Genomic DNA, 15,100 nt, shown 5'->3' on the forward strand with positions numbered 1-15,100 from the left:
TTCAAGTGATCTATGAACCTTTGTACAGAAATACCTCTTGCCTGAGTTAGTTGGATCTGTACCACTTAATCCAAGAGGCAGCGATCATCGTGACCAGTAGTAGTAATTGATAGTTTTAATAGAAAGTTTATGGGCCAGAGTAGAATTGGTCGTTATTCGGAGTGAGGAGACTAATAAATTGGAGATCAGCTTCATATAAAATTCTAAGGACATATAGACATTTGTGAAATGCTGCGTTAATAGAGCTTTCTATTTTGTGGGTGCTTGGTTATTATAGGTTAATTATTTATTCAACAAGGACTCTCAGATCTAGATAAAGCGGTGTAAAATAATTGACTCCGTATATTAAGATATACCCACTCAAAAAGAGATGTGTGTGAATATTTAATTATAACCCACGTGTGAATCATCAAGATATGTGTTAGCATAATCTGGCATTAGGGTTGATCGAAATCACATATTTAACCCCCGCTACACGTACACGCTCATCGATCTAGTCAACCGATCAAGTTGGAGCATAATAGCTATCGCCCATCGATCAATCTTAAGCGATAGGCGAACAGAGTCCCTGCAGTGGGATGTATCTTGTCCCTCACTGCCCCAAGAGTTCGAGTGATATGGCCTGTGGATTCAGTTCTTCACTCTGCCCAATCTCTTGTGGTTGTCGTCTGTGCGGACCACGAGACTCTCATTTACAGAGAAAAGATACTACCAGAGATATCAGATATAATGCGCGTAGTAGTATCGACATAATCAGTCACATCTACTCCAGGTAGTTAGCTTCATACTAATTTAGGTACCAGAAATTTATAACATCCTTTTCTCACTGGTCTCATCTCCAAAGGCAAGCCTGCTTAATTCATAACATCGGCGGCAAATAAGGGAATAGGATCGAATCTAAGAATTTCGATTTTAACTTTGTTCTTCGAAGTCCTCATCGGCCTCTCGCCTTATCAAACTGTTTTTCGTATCAGAAATATTTATTGACATCAACTTGTTGTTCTTTCATTGTTTTCATCGTTTTCCTCACGGCGTACTAGGCGGTCGGGTTGAGTTTAAAAAAGGTGCAGCCAACATTGTGCCGGTGGTGAGGACTTTTTTATGCATTAGCTGCACATGGTACCTAGCTCAAGAGAAACAACGTAGTACTGCAGTATCATTGGCGTAGTATAAGACCCTGGATTCCTCCTCTGCCCATAATAGCGAAGTTTTTACGTAATTGCTGTCTTTCGGGTAACTACATGTACATCATATACATGTAGGTGCAATATGAGGCCAGCTTCTCGATTTATCTCTACTCTAATTATACGAACAGTCAATATGCGTCTTTGTTTTCTTCTTGGTGTCTGATGTATTTAACAACCTAGATATATATCACGCGCAGTATCATCAGTTCCGCAAAACACAATGCTTAAAGGCCTTTGTGTTAAAATAATTAACACTCGCATATGGTTCCATCGGCTTATATGAAACAGATCTACTTTTATGGTCCCAGCTGCTATATCTGGTGATTTGTGGTGTTCCGCCGCCATTTTCCTCTCTATGACTACATCTAACCATCCTCCGGTCCTCTTTCTTCACTGCGCAGCTGGGTGTATTTAAGGCATCATCAGCTACGCTCCCTAAGAGACTAGGTCTACTATTATCCCAAAGCCGATCATCTAAAATCGGAAGGAGGAAGGAGAAGATAAGACGCTACATTTACCGGCTCATTATTACCTGGCTATGGGAAAACAGAAAACAGCTTCAAAGAAGGTTTGCGGGGCAGAGCACCTCCTTAAGGTAGTGAGGGTTCTCTCTAATCAACACCACACATATTAAGAGCAATTATCTGAGGGAATACGTTACTCGGTCACCGGCGATCTTTCTGCAGATTTGGGCGCCAATTTTAGATCTCCCGTACGAAAAAACCAGAAACACCAGAAATCACACAAAACCCACTACCGAGCACCGGCGGTGCCCTCAAATGCGTTACAGCATGCCACCTTTCTCCTGCCATCTTAACTGCACAAACTTTCCATACCTAGCATGTTAAGCCTCAGACAGAAGTGTTGCGGTCACGTACTCACAGTTACAGTATCTAAGCGAATGCAGAGGCAGCCAAGTTTGTTTCTTCTTGCATCACTCTGTATCACTCGTGTCACGTGGACAAAGGAATCGGTACTGCAATTTTTTTTTACTGAATTCATCTTAGCGAACAAAAGCGGTTTCTGATTATTGATCGAATCTCTACCGAATCTGAGGTGACATCAACTTTACTAGTATGGAATGCAGTTTTTCCCCCAATTGACAAGTTTGGATTGAATGGGTGGAGGATAATAGTTGAAAACAGGTAGGCACTCCATTGACTCAGCGATTTTCAGTTCTTACACAATTAAGAAAAACAATTTCAATTTCAATTTCAATAACAATTTCCAAAAAGCAAATAAACAACAAAAACACTTCAGTATCAATTTCCAAACGCAAAAAGCAAAACCAACAAGCAACAAGCAACAAGCAATAATTTCAATGTCAAATCCCAAACAGTTGTACTAACACGCACTTTGCTTACCAGAACCACCACCGGAGCCATCATTGTCACCTAAAATCGTCCCGCCATAACACCTACCCCTGGTGACAAAACTCACGAAGGCTCACCTCTCCGTACATGACCATCTTTACCGCCTCCTCATAATTCAAATCCTCACAGCCGACTCCCCCATGGATTTTAACGTCGTCTCTCCACATTTCCAAAACGTCCCAACTCACATCACTCTCTCTGACCCCAGCATGGACATATACACCCCCAGCCTTCACCGCCTTGTATGCCACATTCATTAGGCCGTACTCCCCAGTTGCGTTTACACAGATATCTGGCTCCCTGCCAAATGCCTGCACCAGTGCTGCAGCACCTTCCAGCGCATCAACCCCCTCGGGGACAACACATGTAATCGCCGCTACAGTCTCATCTGGTCTAGTCCCCGAAAAACGGACAAACCGTCTGGCGACATCCAAAAGACCCTCATCACGGTCCACGACCATAATTTGCCTCACACCTCGCGCGCGCGCCAGGAGACAACAAAGAATTCCGATACAGGATACACCGAGCACAACAAAACTCTGCCCAGGCTTTGGATCCGCCGTGTTGACTATCTTAACTGCCAGAGCGAGTACTTGGATGAGGGCGCCTTCATCAAGTGTGAGCGGGCTTGGGAGTGGTACGACAAGCGCCCTAAGAATTGTGATAACCGACCCGGGGGTGTGCGGCTTGTGGAGATTTTTCCCGATACATTTGCTGTACTGTCTCTCTTTGCAACACGCACACCTGCGACACGGGGTAATGAGATAGATCGCGACCTTGGTACCGGGCTCAAGGTGACATTTAAGCCCGGCCTCTAGGACGGTGCCGGAAGTACCGTGACCAATTGTGATTTGGTTTGGTGGTACCGGGCTGAGTTCACCGAGAATATAGCGGGGCTGCGGAAGCACATAATTTAGTCGTGGACTCAAAAGAGTAAAAGGGCTAGGCGGATAGGGATAATGGTGAAAATATTGGTAAACCACATATAATCAAAGTTATACGAGCTGGGATATATACGACACTATCGTTGAATAGCTTCGTATCCATAAACACTTCACGGGGTTACTAACATTGAGGCCACCACAGTTACCAACGATGTCCAGACGGACCGACAGCTCATCATACTGAAGTGGCTGGGCTGGGACAGGAGAGGAGGCCGGATCACTGTCAAAACCGGGTGCGAACGACATTTCTGATACTGGATGTATTCTCAAACGACGAAGGGAAATAATAATTGAACAGATGTTCTTCTCAAAAAGAATAAGACTCGAGAAATATGAAGTTTAAGGCTGTAGAATCTTGCTGGCTACTCTGGGTGTTGTCTATGGAATCTTTGGAGACTTTGCGAGGGTTATAAGTTCGCGATGCAGTCATGTATTATCACTCGCAAAATCTCGAATGACACCCCCAAACTCAGGACGCTGGGCATTTTGGACACGCGCAGGCGCAGAGCTCATAATCACGTCATTTAGCTCAGTTTCAGCTAGATGTTAATGATCTCTTCATAGGAATATCAGTCCTTACGGGTAGAAGCACAGGATCCTCCCCATATCGTTGTGGTTGATTGGCATCACTACACGCCACGAATGGAGAAAATATTTTTCACGGTGCTTGTACGATAGTATTTGATCGCATGACCGTTAGGACGCTGACAGTTCTCAGACGAAGTTCCTTGGTTGGCTGATATGCGGCTGTAACGATCATCTAGAATATATGGATGGCCAGAGCTAAGTCCGGAAATAGGGCCAATTACAATTTCAAATACAGAAACGTTACAAAAAACTATAATTTCATGTGCTTTCCGGGAGTGAGGAGGGGAAAGGGGGGGGGGGGCGAGGATTGATATCTAATTACGTGCTACACGCAAGCTTTGGAATTACTTTTGAAGACGAGAGTTGTATTAACTTGGAATTAACCGTTAAAGCTTACGCGAAATCTGAGCGTCCTTCTAGATTATACGTCGAACAATTGTGAAGGCCCCCACCACTGATCAAGACTAAAATATTCAAATAGTTACTGATATCTGCTAGAGTTCAGTCATGTAAGGAATCAGGATCTTTATGCACCTATACCCTAGCACGGTTTCTAGACATAGCTCAGTAGAGCATCTCTTGACGAGAATCATGGATCAACATCTTAGTGATAGAATGCTTTAACTCCTTCGTTCTCCTCGAATAGTTGTACATCAACCAATGGGGAGTCTATCCCAATTGCAAGACATGTGGTGCAAGGTAAGCATACACAAATAAAGGGGCTCTCTATTTGCATACGAAATACAAGCGCCCGCTTATGGTTACATTTATGCGATCGAGTACGTTGATTGTTGGCGGAGAAGAATAAATTGGAAGCGCAATTGTCCTTTTTTTTTCTAGACGCGCAATCCAAAGCGCGAGGATGCGTGGTTTAGCTCGAAAGAAAGCAAGTGTAGAAGGGGAAAAGACAGTACTCAAGATCCTCGAGCCTGGCCAGTATCAAGGCCGGGACGCTGGCATATAAAACAGGTATATCTATGATTGGCTAGAAGGTAAGCACCCCGGGATATATTACCAGAGGATGACGGCTAACTAGCCAATAGTAGTAGCGACCCTGCCGCAGTTTGCGCGAATAAATCCAAAGACTAAGTTAGTCAAACCCCATCATTACGTCTTTGATACTGACTAGTGCTCCTATACTCCTTGTTTGTCATCGCAAATCATCAGGTCGTTCTCTATAATGCGTGACAGTACAAGACATTAGTGTGACTACATGTAGATTTTTTCTCATGATTGTAGCCAATCGGCAATTAAACATTGTATTGTATCACTTACTAGTTAAGTACATATATAGGTTGAATACATGCAGATGTGCATATTAGTTTTCAGCCCAGGCTACTAATTGGTCAACGAAATACAATTCCACTCCGTTTTGTGGCCTCTGAGAAATCTATCGGTTTCCGGCTGAAGGACCAGCAGTATTCCTGTTAGTTTGATTTTCTCGTGAATATGACCCTAAAAGCACAAGTTTCTGCCCAGGGTTCTCAAATTCCGCAGGGTTTAAGGTGTCTCCTCGTGACTGATATATTTGATAAGCTCAGTTATATCGAGGTAGCTCAGCATGTATAGCTACGTAGGGACAAGGGTTTGCTGTTAAATCCGAAACCATATTAGTACCCCAGCCTTGTAGCTAGCTAAGTCTTTTGGTAGATACAAACCAAGGTAAGTACTTGGTACGACGAGTGCTGAGTGATCAATGTGGAGATCGTGTCAAGACCCGGAAGATGCAAGTGCATTTTACCCGAATGGGATATTGATTCGTTCCTTTCAATACAGATCAAGAACCAATAACAATAATGCAGAGCCCCAAATTGTAAATACATTAGATTCTATGTGCGTCCTTTAGCAGAATTGGTCGATCCTTCGTACTAAAATAGTGTGTTAAGATAGGAGTCTCTAATCTCCGGAAAGATTATATTACCTTTTTGATTCAAACGAGTAATATTGGGCCTATCATGATCAACTCACATGCAAGCAGTAGCCAATCACAAGAATTCCGTCACATATACTGAAGGCTTACAATAACAGTAGATACATATACGAGAGACGTTGACAAGTGAAATACTATCCATGGTGTATATAACTCATGGTGATAAGGATTTGTCGACGTTGCGAAATTATTTCTGTAGCTGATATATACCTGCTAGAATCATTGGTTAGGAAAGCTTGAGTTGTTCCGAAACGCCTAGGCCTATTCGTAACGAACACGATTCCTTATGAACCTGCAACTACAGCATTCATCTGGCTTCTCTTAAACGTTATCTATAGAAGGAAAAGGAACAAAAAGGAAAGCTTCACGGGAACTTAGGCCCCGAAAGTTCCCTCCCCGCATAGCTCAGAACTAGAAGGCGTGTTTATCAGTATCGTAAGTCACATCCTCATCAGAGACATTACCCCGCCTTAAACTACATGTACCTAAAGTACCACTGTTCTTGTAGGTCGCACAAAGACAAAAGCTTGCCTACATAGGCTTCGGCGTTAGCAGAAGGTACAGAGATGTTGAGATTCTGACCGGGTGAAACTGCCAGTGTATCAGGATTATAGCCAGATTAGATACTCTTTCCCGCATTTCTTTTTTTTAAAAACATTGTGATTGATTTTATTGATACTAGCCATACTGATTGGATATCTTCCTTCTTGTTGATACTTACCTGGTGGAACATTCAGTGGTACTTTGTGTGTACCTACATGCAAAATCTCGGCTGGAGACTGAGCAAATATAGAACTGTCGGCGTTGAGATTCATAGAGCGCAGATTCGGATGGATAGAATGCGCCCGGATTAATGGTAGGCCTTCAAAGCCATTTACCTCATTTGAATGTAAAATTGAGGTTCTTTCCTCTTGCCTAAACCCATAGCGCTTGTGTTAGCAGTGAATAGTGAATACATGTAGTGATACCTATTCATTTTATGTAGGTACACAGGCCTGGGCCGAATGGTTTTACAAGCTTGTAACAGGATAACCCCCACATAAACATTCCGATAGAAATCTTTTAAAGTTCATTCAGGCCCAGATCAGGCTACATTCAGTACTTAGTTCCCAACGCCTAGATTGTGCTGTATAGGCACCATTACTATGAAGTATGATACCGTGTGTATTTAATTAATAAAGCCTTGACTTAGCCTTATAACAGTAAATGCAATTACCCAAACCAAGTGCCAGGAGATATTTTGAGAGAGCTTCGTACAAAATTAGTGGGAACGAGTTTTACGTTTTATATAATTATGTGAATGTCTCGTCCGATTACTCAACGGCGATGAATTATAACCGCGTGGTTATTAAAAGGATGTAGCCTGATATTTTTTTTAAAAAAAAAGAGAGAGAGGCCGGTAATATGATTTCTTTGACAAAATATGTGATATAGGACCTTTGGGTACCGATGGATGTCGCTGTTGAATTTTGTAAAGTTATATCGCCGTTATCCGAGCTAAAATACTTACATAAAAGAAAATCGTCGAGCTTCTGTAGAAATGGTTTTTATCGGTGCCGTTGTTGCTGATGGGAACATATATATATACAGTCTCCAAATGAGGTCGAGCTCAATCAAAGACTTCCCAATATCACTGTAAATAATGGGATGAGCACAAGACAAGTATTATTAGGTGGCTAGGGCTCAATATATGCTTCCTGTAGAAATATGAGTCAACATGTTAATAAATACGCTTGGTTTGTACACACATTCTTAGAGCGTGTACTCACTTAGAGGCAACCCTAACCGGTCGCTGGTTTGGTTGGTGTTCAGCCTCAAACATGGGTAGCGGCAACTAGAAACAATAAAAGCAGCAAGAATGTAACAGTTGAGGAAATATTTCTCTTGATTGGGGCCAGAATGGCAACTCTTCGAGTTGAGATGAATGAGATGAACAGAGTGAGGTTATGTAGATGGAAGTTGAGATTCACGTGAGCGAGTTTGAAGCGGTTAGAAATGTGCCAAGCCTAAACGTGATTGGATTGATTGCAACACAAGTTCAGGTGGGGGAACCTCGTGGGCGGTACGTACCCAAGTTTAACAGACTGTTGGCTCTCCACTTTGTTCGCTTGTGTTGTTGTTGCACTGCTGCTGCTTTCCTTTTCTCTGCTGTTGCCTGCCACTAGTACTTAGACTCGCCCCTTTCAGTTCTTTTCTTCTCTTCCTCTTCTCCTCCTCCTTAGTCTCCGCCCCTCCCCTTGTTCTTCTTTTTCCATTTTTTCCATATAGCAGCAGAAGGAAGAAAAATAATTCTGCCCCGCTTCTCCACTTCATTCGAAAGTTGTGCTTGCTGCCGGTTCAGAGACCCCGCTGCCTGGTTATCGCTTATCCTGAAAGGCCTTGTTCACCCTTGACCGACCGACCACACCCCTCATCTTCTCCCGTTAACCCCACCATCCCCCATCACAACCACCAACACAAACAACTCAAAATATACAACTCTCAGCACAAAAATAATCAACCATGGCTGATCGCTACATCCCCGAGCATAGGCGCAACTTCAAGGCGAAGGGCACCTTCAAGCCAGATGAGTTGAGGCGTCGTCGTGAAGAGCAGCAGGTGGAGATCCGGAAACAGAAGAGAGAGGAGAATTTGGCCAAACGAAGAAACATGGCTGTTTCCAGCCCTGCTCCTGGAGCTGGAGCTGAGAGCGATGAGGAAGGTGGTAATGAGTCTCAGGTTCGTGTTCAAAAAATTCTGTCTACCACTCTCCTTTCATTTCTTACTCTTTTCTATGTTTTCTTTTTTTGTTTCTATGTTTCTTCACGTTGTGATAGCCCATCTTTCTTGGCGTATCACGAGCTAGTTAAATGTCACAAAGACAGAAGGTCGCGTCATGCAGATTGGTTCCTCGGAGATTTTTTTACCAGTAGAAGTATCTAAATTTGACATGGCTAATAATAAATGGTAGTTGAACGAAGATCTCCCCTCAATGTGTGCCGGAGTCTTTTCAGAATCGATTGACCAGCAAATCCAAGCCACAACCAAATTCCGCAAACTTCTGTCAAAGGAGCGTAATCCTCCAATTGAAAAGGTCATCGAATGTGGTGTTGTCTCCCGCTTCGTCGAATTCCTTCGCTCTCCCCACACCCTTGTTCAGTTTGAGGCTGCATGGGCTCTCACAAATATTGCCTCTGGATCCGCCACCCAAACACAAGTTGTCATTGATGCTGGCGCTGTCCCAATCTTTGTCGAGCTATTGTCAAGCCACGAGCCAGATGTTCGAGAGCAGGCTGTTTGGGCGTTAGGAAACATTGCTGGTGACTCGCCACAATGCAGGGATTACGTTCTTTCTGCAGGTGCCTTGCCACCTCTATTGAACCTATTGGGTGATAGCCGCAAGTTGAGCATGTTGAGGAATGCTACTTGGACTTTGAGTAACTTCTGCCGTGGAAAGACCCCTCAGCCTGATTGGGCAACTGTAAGTACCCTGTCGGACAGTAAAGTGGCATGAAGCTAATTATGTGGTCAGATCCTCCCCGCCCTACCCGTTTTAGCGAAACTAGTCTACTCTTTGGACGACGAGGTTTTGATTGATGCTTGCTGGGCTATCTCTTACCTTTCTGACGGCTCAAATGACAAGATCCAGGCTGTCATTGAGGCTGGTATCCCTCGCCGTCTTGTAGAGCTTCTGATGCATGCGTCCACATCTGTTCAAACTCCAGCTCTCCGCTCTGTTGGTAACATTGTTACCGGTGATGATGTCCAGACTCAGGTCATTATTAACTGCGGTGCCCTTCCTGCCCTGCTTTCCCTTCTGGGTTCCCCCAAAGATGGTATTCGCAAGGAGGCTTGCTGGACAATCTCCAACATCACCGCTGGAAACTCCAACCAGATCCAAGCCGTCATTGATGCCAACATCATCCCTCCTCTAATTAACCTTCTCTCCAACGGCGATTTCAAGACTCGCAAAGAAGCCTGTTGGGCTATCTCCAACGCAACCAGCGGAGGTCTTCAGAAGCCGGAGCAGATCAGATACCTTGTTTCACAAGGATGCATCAGGCCTCTCTGTGATCTTTTGGGATGCATGGACAACAAGATTATCCAGGTTGCTCTTGATGGCTTGGAGAACATTCTTAAGGTTGGAGAAATGGACAAGAACGCCGAAACCGACAATCTCAACCGCTACGCCATGTACATTGAAGAGGCCGGTGGTATGGAGCGTATCCACGCTTGCCAGAACAACGCGAACGAGGAGATCTACATGAAGGCATACAACATTATCGAGAAGTACTTCCAGGATGAGGATGATGAGGCTGGTGGTGAGATCCAGGGCCTTGCGCCTGCAGCCCAACAGGATGGCGCTACCGGAACATTTGCTTTTGGCGCTCAGCCGCAGGCGGGTGGTTTCAACTTTGCCAACGGTGATTCTATGGACATGTAAATGTCTGACTACATTAAATAAAATCACAATAAGATGGAAAGGCACATAGGGCAATGGATTTGGTCTTAAACAGTACTCTCGTTTTTTTCTGAGGTTTGATTCTTGGGATGAACTTAGTTCTTTTTTTTTTCGGGGAAATTTGGGAATATGAATGGATGAAACAAGGAATGTGGTCATGTCATCGAATTCTTTGGATGAACCTCATTGACAACAGGGGATTCGGAGTTTTAAATATGCCATATCTGATGTGGATTTCTTCTTTTATCCGGATTTTCGTTTTCCTCAAAAATCTTCTCACTCTTGTCATTAGCATGTCCAGATCTTTTTTAATTCCTGTATTGTCGTTTTGTTAAAGCCCATATTTTCCCATCCCTTTTCCCACAACGAGAGAGGAAAAAAATCCTCGAATTGCCCATCAAAACCCTCTTCTGAATCACTTTTCTGCTCCTGTCATCATCACACATCACATCATCGTCACCACACATGCCCAGATCCTGTAGTTGAAAGGAACTCTCGGCCCAAAAAGAAGTTGCTCTCAACTTCTCTACAGGTATGGTTTCTATATTTGTCTTCTTGTCTAAAAGGTTCCCATTCGAAAGGCGTCATTATTTCTGTAAAATCCTATTTTCCCCTAACTGTATTCTTCACTCCGCTGTCTTCAAATCTTTTTTGTTTGTTACTGTCATGTGACCTCTGTGGCGTAGTTTTTGTGGCTGTAGACTTCCTGTGTGGCGCCAATGAGACTTCAACGTTCCTGTGTTGCTTATCGTGTGCTCGTGCCTACATGTAGTAGTGGGGTTGAAACCAGGCCTTTGTGTGATGTTTTAGGCCGTGTTAGCTCGTAATTATTTTGTTGAATTAAGAAAATTTCCATGTTTGTAGAGCTCATCACTTGAGGATCGTACCAACGGCTTGTGGTTAGTGCTATGTATCTCTCTGCAGATCTTCAGGTTCGACGACGTCAAAGTGCGGGTTAGCCGAGGTCGAGCCTGGTACGTGTCAGCGACTTCAGTGCAAACGGGCCTTGGGGTCAGAGTGATAACGGTTTTGGTAGAGTATGACCGGGTCACTGTAGGTCATTCTCAGCGAGGACGTACCCCATACATAACCTGTTTATTCCACGGCCCCCAAGTGCATGTAGTAGAGTGACAACATAGGTATCACCACCCTACGCATGTTACATCCACTAGGGCCGTGTAACAGTCTTAGCGGACAGTGCGATCAGTGATACCGTTGTGCTCCGAGAACAGCCCAATCATTGACACTGACTGCGCACTTTGTGCACCCGGCCTTGGGAACCGTTGCCCTTCCTGTGTAGCACTCAATCACTCGCCGCAAGTGTAGATTCAGGCTTGTGATAGTGATTGTGATACTGATAGTGATAGTCTGGTGATTTCATTCATTATTATTCATTATTGTTAATTGTCTCAACGTAAAAGCACTCGTTAAAATACATTCATTATGATTTCATCATGAAGAAAGAAAAAAATCGTGATTGGCAGTACTGCTGTAAGATCCCTCCTTACCTACATCCACTAAACCCACTAAACCCACTCAACAAAAGAGAAGCACGCACTATCACTCACCCCCCTCGCCCCTCCTCCTCCCTCCTCCCTCCTCCTCTCATCCACCTCCCGCACCCCCAGCACCCCCAGCACCAATCGTGGGCACCACTCCCCCACACCCCTGATTCCCCTGCACAAACACGACCAACACCGCCGCATACGCCGCCACCACCATGACGATCGCCTCCCCGCGGCCCCTCGTCGCCAGCGCGACCAGCAGCGCCAGCACAACCGTAAACAGGCTGATACACACCAGCTTCCACGTCGCACTCGTGACAAACTGCAGGATGACCATGGGGCCGAGCATCAGCGCCGTGGTGGCCAGCGCAATGATCAGCCGCGTGATGCGCCGCGTGAACGGCGAGAGAATCGATGCCATGTCCTTCTGCGAGAGGTTGCGGTGGCGCACATCTTCGACGCTGGGGTTGCGGTGCGGGAAGAGCGCGGGGACGAGGCGGCCTACAAGCTTCTCGAGTGAGTCCCGGCCGCCGAGGCCCAGTGCTATGAGGTCGTCGCTGTTGGGTGCGCCCGTGAACGGGTTGGAGTCGGAGGGGGAGGAGGAGGGGTCTTCGAGTGCGGCGAGGAGGCGGCTGTCGATGGGGCGGGGGGGTCGAGGGAGGTGAAGATCTGCTCTTGGAGGAGGAGTGCTTCGTCTGTACATACACCCCACCCATATTAGTTAGCATCTCCACACAATAGAAGTAAAGTGGGGGGAGGATGGGAGGGTGGGAGACGAACAGTAGCTCTTCAGTTTGTCCTGCAGCATCTTCATGAGTTTTATCCTCGTCTCGCGCAGCTCCTGCTTCTCGCTGTCGCTCTCGCTCACGCCCGTCTGCGCCCACCGCGTCTCCTCCATGTCTACGTGCGACAGCGCACGCTCAATGCACGTCAGCTCGTCCTGGTAGTACAGCAGGTTCGCCATCGACAGCCGCCCGAAGCGGCGGAAGATGGAGATGTGTCGGTAGGCGTGCATTGACTGCGCGATCACGCGGTAGTCGAACAGCAGCCGGTCGTAGCGCGGGTCGGGCTCGTGTGAGGCCGTCGACCACGAGAAGCTGCTCCCCGTTGTGTCGTAGATGCTGGATTTTGGCTGCTGGTGGTGGTGGTGATGGTGGTGGTGCGATCTGTGGGTGTGCGGCGACGGCGGCGGGAAGTGCAGGTGGGGTTCATCGGGGGTGGTAGTCGACGGGATCGACGGGATCGATGGGCTGTAGGTGTCCTCCGGGACTGGGTGCAGCTTGATCGTGGTCTGCGACTCCTTCCGCATCAGCGGCGGTGGGGACGGGTGCGGGTGGTCCCGGGTCGTGGCGGAAGCGTTGAAGGAGGCTTGCGTGATTGTTGCCTGTGAGGGCTGCCGGTTCGTAGGGGGCCGTTCGGGCCGTTCGGGGATGGAGCCCACAGAGCCGGGCGATTTCCCGGAGGACCGTGAGGACTCCCGGCTCAGGCTTGGGTTCTGCGAGTCCTCGGGCTTCGCGGCGGTTTGCGTTTGCGTGCTGATGGGGGTGATCCCCGCCAGAGAGAAGCCGCGATTGAATATTGGACCCGGCAGCTCCACGACCGGCGTACCGACAAAACCATCCTGCCCGGGCTGTGGCTGCTGCTGCTGCTGCTGCTGGAGCTGAAGCTGCTGTTGCTGCAGCATCCAATTCACACCGCCCGGTGTCAAAGGCGGATCATCGAACGACTGCAAGTAGGCCATGGACTGCCTGATGGTAGCCAAAGACGACGTCCGATTAACAGTTGCGGTCGACTCCTGGTAGACATTCCCGGCTTGCATATCAATCACGTATGGAAACGGGAACTGCGAGCTGTTTCGCGGCGTGCGGGAGACGGAGCGGAAGCTGAGGGTCCGCGCGATGGCCGGTGGAAGGTTGATGTAGTCTGCCTCGTCGTGGGTGCTGTTTGCGTTTGGACTAGAAGTCGGAGTTGCCCCACTGGCGAGCCCCATGTTGTGTTTGGTAAAAAGTAGAACCTGGTATCGATGTTTGTATTATTGATTATTGATACTGATATTGGTATTCCCTTCAAGGTCGGTCGAGTATATAACTGTGTATTTATCTCTGGAGGGTGGAAGCTTCAGTTTCGTTCACTACATATCCACCAGAAGTGCATATACACTCGACGCCCAAAGGAGGACTCATAGCCCGTTATGAATGATTTTGCTCTTTCCATTTCTTTCAAGTTTCCATTTCCGCGTGATGGTGCTGCGGCCGCGGTGAGTATATATATGATAACCATAGCCCGTTTTCACGTCCTTGTGATACCGAGAAGTGATGTCTTCTTCTTCTGATGTCATGAGTTTTGCAGCGGAGTGTGAGTTCTCTCCCCTCGGATGGATGTCTCTCTTCAACGTTCCTGATGCAGGTCCGTCGCGACGATCCCTGCAGGGCCGGCACATGCCCCCGTGGATATCTTCAGCATGATCACTACGAGCCTGATCACAATGATTATTATTATGCGGCCGTGCCTGGTGTAGATGAGGAGCCGGGAGTACCTAGATGCTGGCCTGGAATGTGGGCTCGAGGCCTAAGGGTACTTTGTTCACTTATCTATGGAGTTGTGAACACTGCTCGGAGTCGCATGGTAGAAGGTTGTGGTAGTTACATGTATGTAGTTGTTGCCAAGGCGATATAACCCTAGCCCATAATATGTGAAGGAGGTTGTGGGTGCCAAGCTTAGTAGATAGACGAAGATTCATGTAGTCGCGTAGGAGCTTTACAATATTCTGGCATGTCTTTTGATCTTTGACAGTCTAGATCTAGACTTGTCTACACTGCAAGCTGAACTCCCATCGTAACATCCCAAACTACTTGCTGGAACCTTAACTACATGTAAGTAGGTATGTTGCCTATTTTCACGATACTTCTCACCTAATTGCCGGATTCGTGGCCCTAAACTTAAGAGTCGGGCAAAGTAAAGATTTCAGCAAGTATTTATTCATCACATAACTTGATAGGATAGACTGGTTCACTACACGTAGTGCTCGAGCGTCCGTTCGTCGATCTTATCAGCTAGCTCGAGCAACCAACGTTAACCCGCTAGTCTCCCTTTATTTAGCCAACTTTAAAGGGATATATCTAATAAAACAAG

The 15,100-nt window shown here is 46.5% G+C and overlaps 3 protein-coding genes across 3 annotated transcripts; 1 reads left to right on the top strand and 2 right to left on the bottom strand.

The window, feature by feature from the left end:
- Nucleotides 1–2,604: 2,604 nt before the first annotated feature.
- LAJ45_09682 (uncharacterized protein) lies at nt 2,605–3,750 on the bottom strand (the record flags this gene model as incomplete). Its single annotated transcript, XM_046119222.1, has 2 exons — nt 2,605–3,456; nt 3,631–3,750. 2 exons carry the CDS (start codon nt 3,748–3,750, stop codon nt 2,605–2,607), a joined length of 972 nt encoding a protein of 323 aa, XP_045967544.1.
- A 4,774-nt stretch (nt 3,751–8,524) lies between these two features.
- LAJ45_09683 (uncharacterized protein) lies at nt 8,525–10,445 on the top strand (the record flags this gene model as incomplete). The annotated part of the gene is made up of 3 exons (XM_046119223.1): nt 8,525–8,740; nt 8,973–9,482; nt 9,534–10,445. The coding sequence occupies 3 exons, from the start codon at nt 8,525–8,527 to the stop codon at nt 10,443–10,445; spliced, it is 1,638 nt and encodes a 545-aa protein (XP_045967545.1).
- Nucleotides 10,446–12,068: 1,623 nt separating this feature from the next.
- On the bottom strand, nt 12,069–13,958 carry LAJ45_09684 (uncharacterized protein; the record flags this gene model as incomplete). Its single annotated transcript, XM_046119224.1, has 2 exons — nt 12,069–12,600; nt 12,674–12,684. The coding sequence occupies 2 exons, from the start codon at nt 12,682–12,684 to the stop codon at nt 12,069–12,071; spliced, it is 543 nt and encodes a 180-aa protein (XP_045967546.1).
- Nucleotides 13,959–15,100: the final 1,142 nt, after the last annotated feature.

This window comes from Morchella importuna (assembly GCF_003444635.1).
Source record: "Morchella importuna strain M04M26 chromosome Unknown Morimp01GS038, whole genome shotgun sequence".
Classification (NCBI taxonomy): Eukaryota; Fungi; Ascomycota; class Pezizomycetes; order Pezizales; family Morchellaceae; genus Morchella; species Morchella importuna.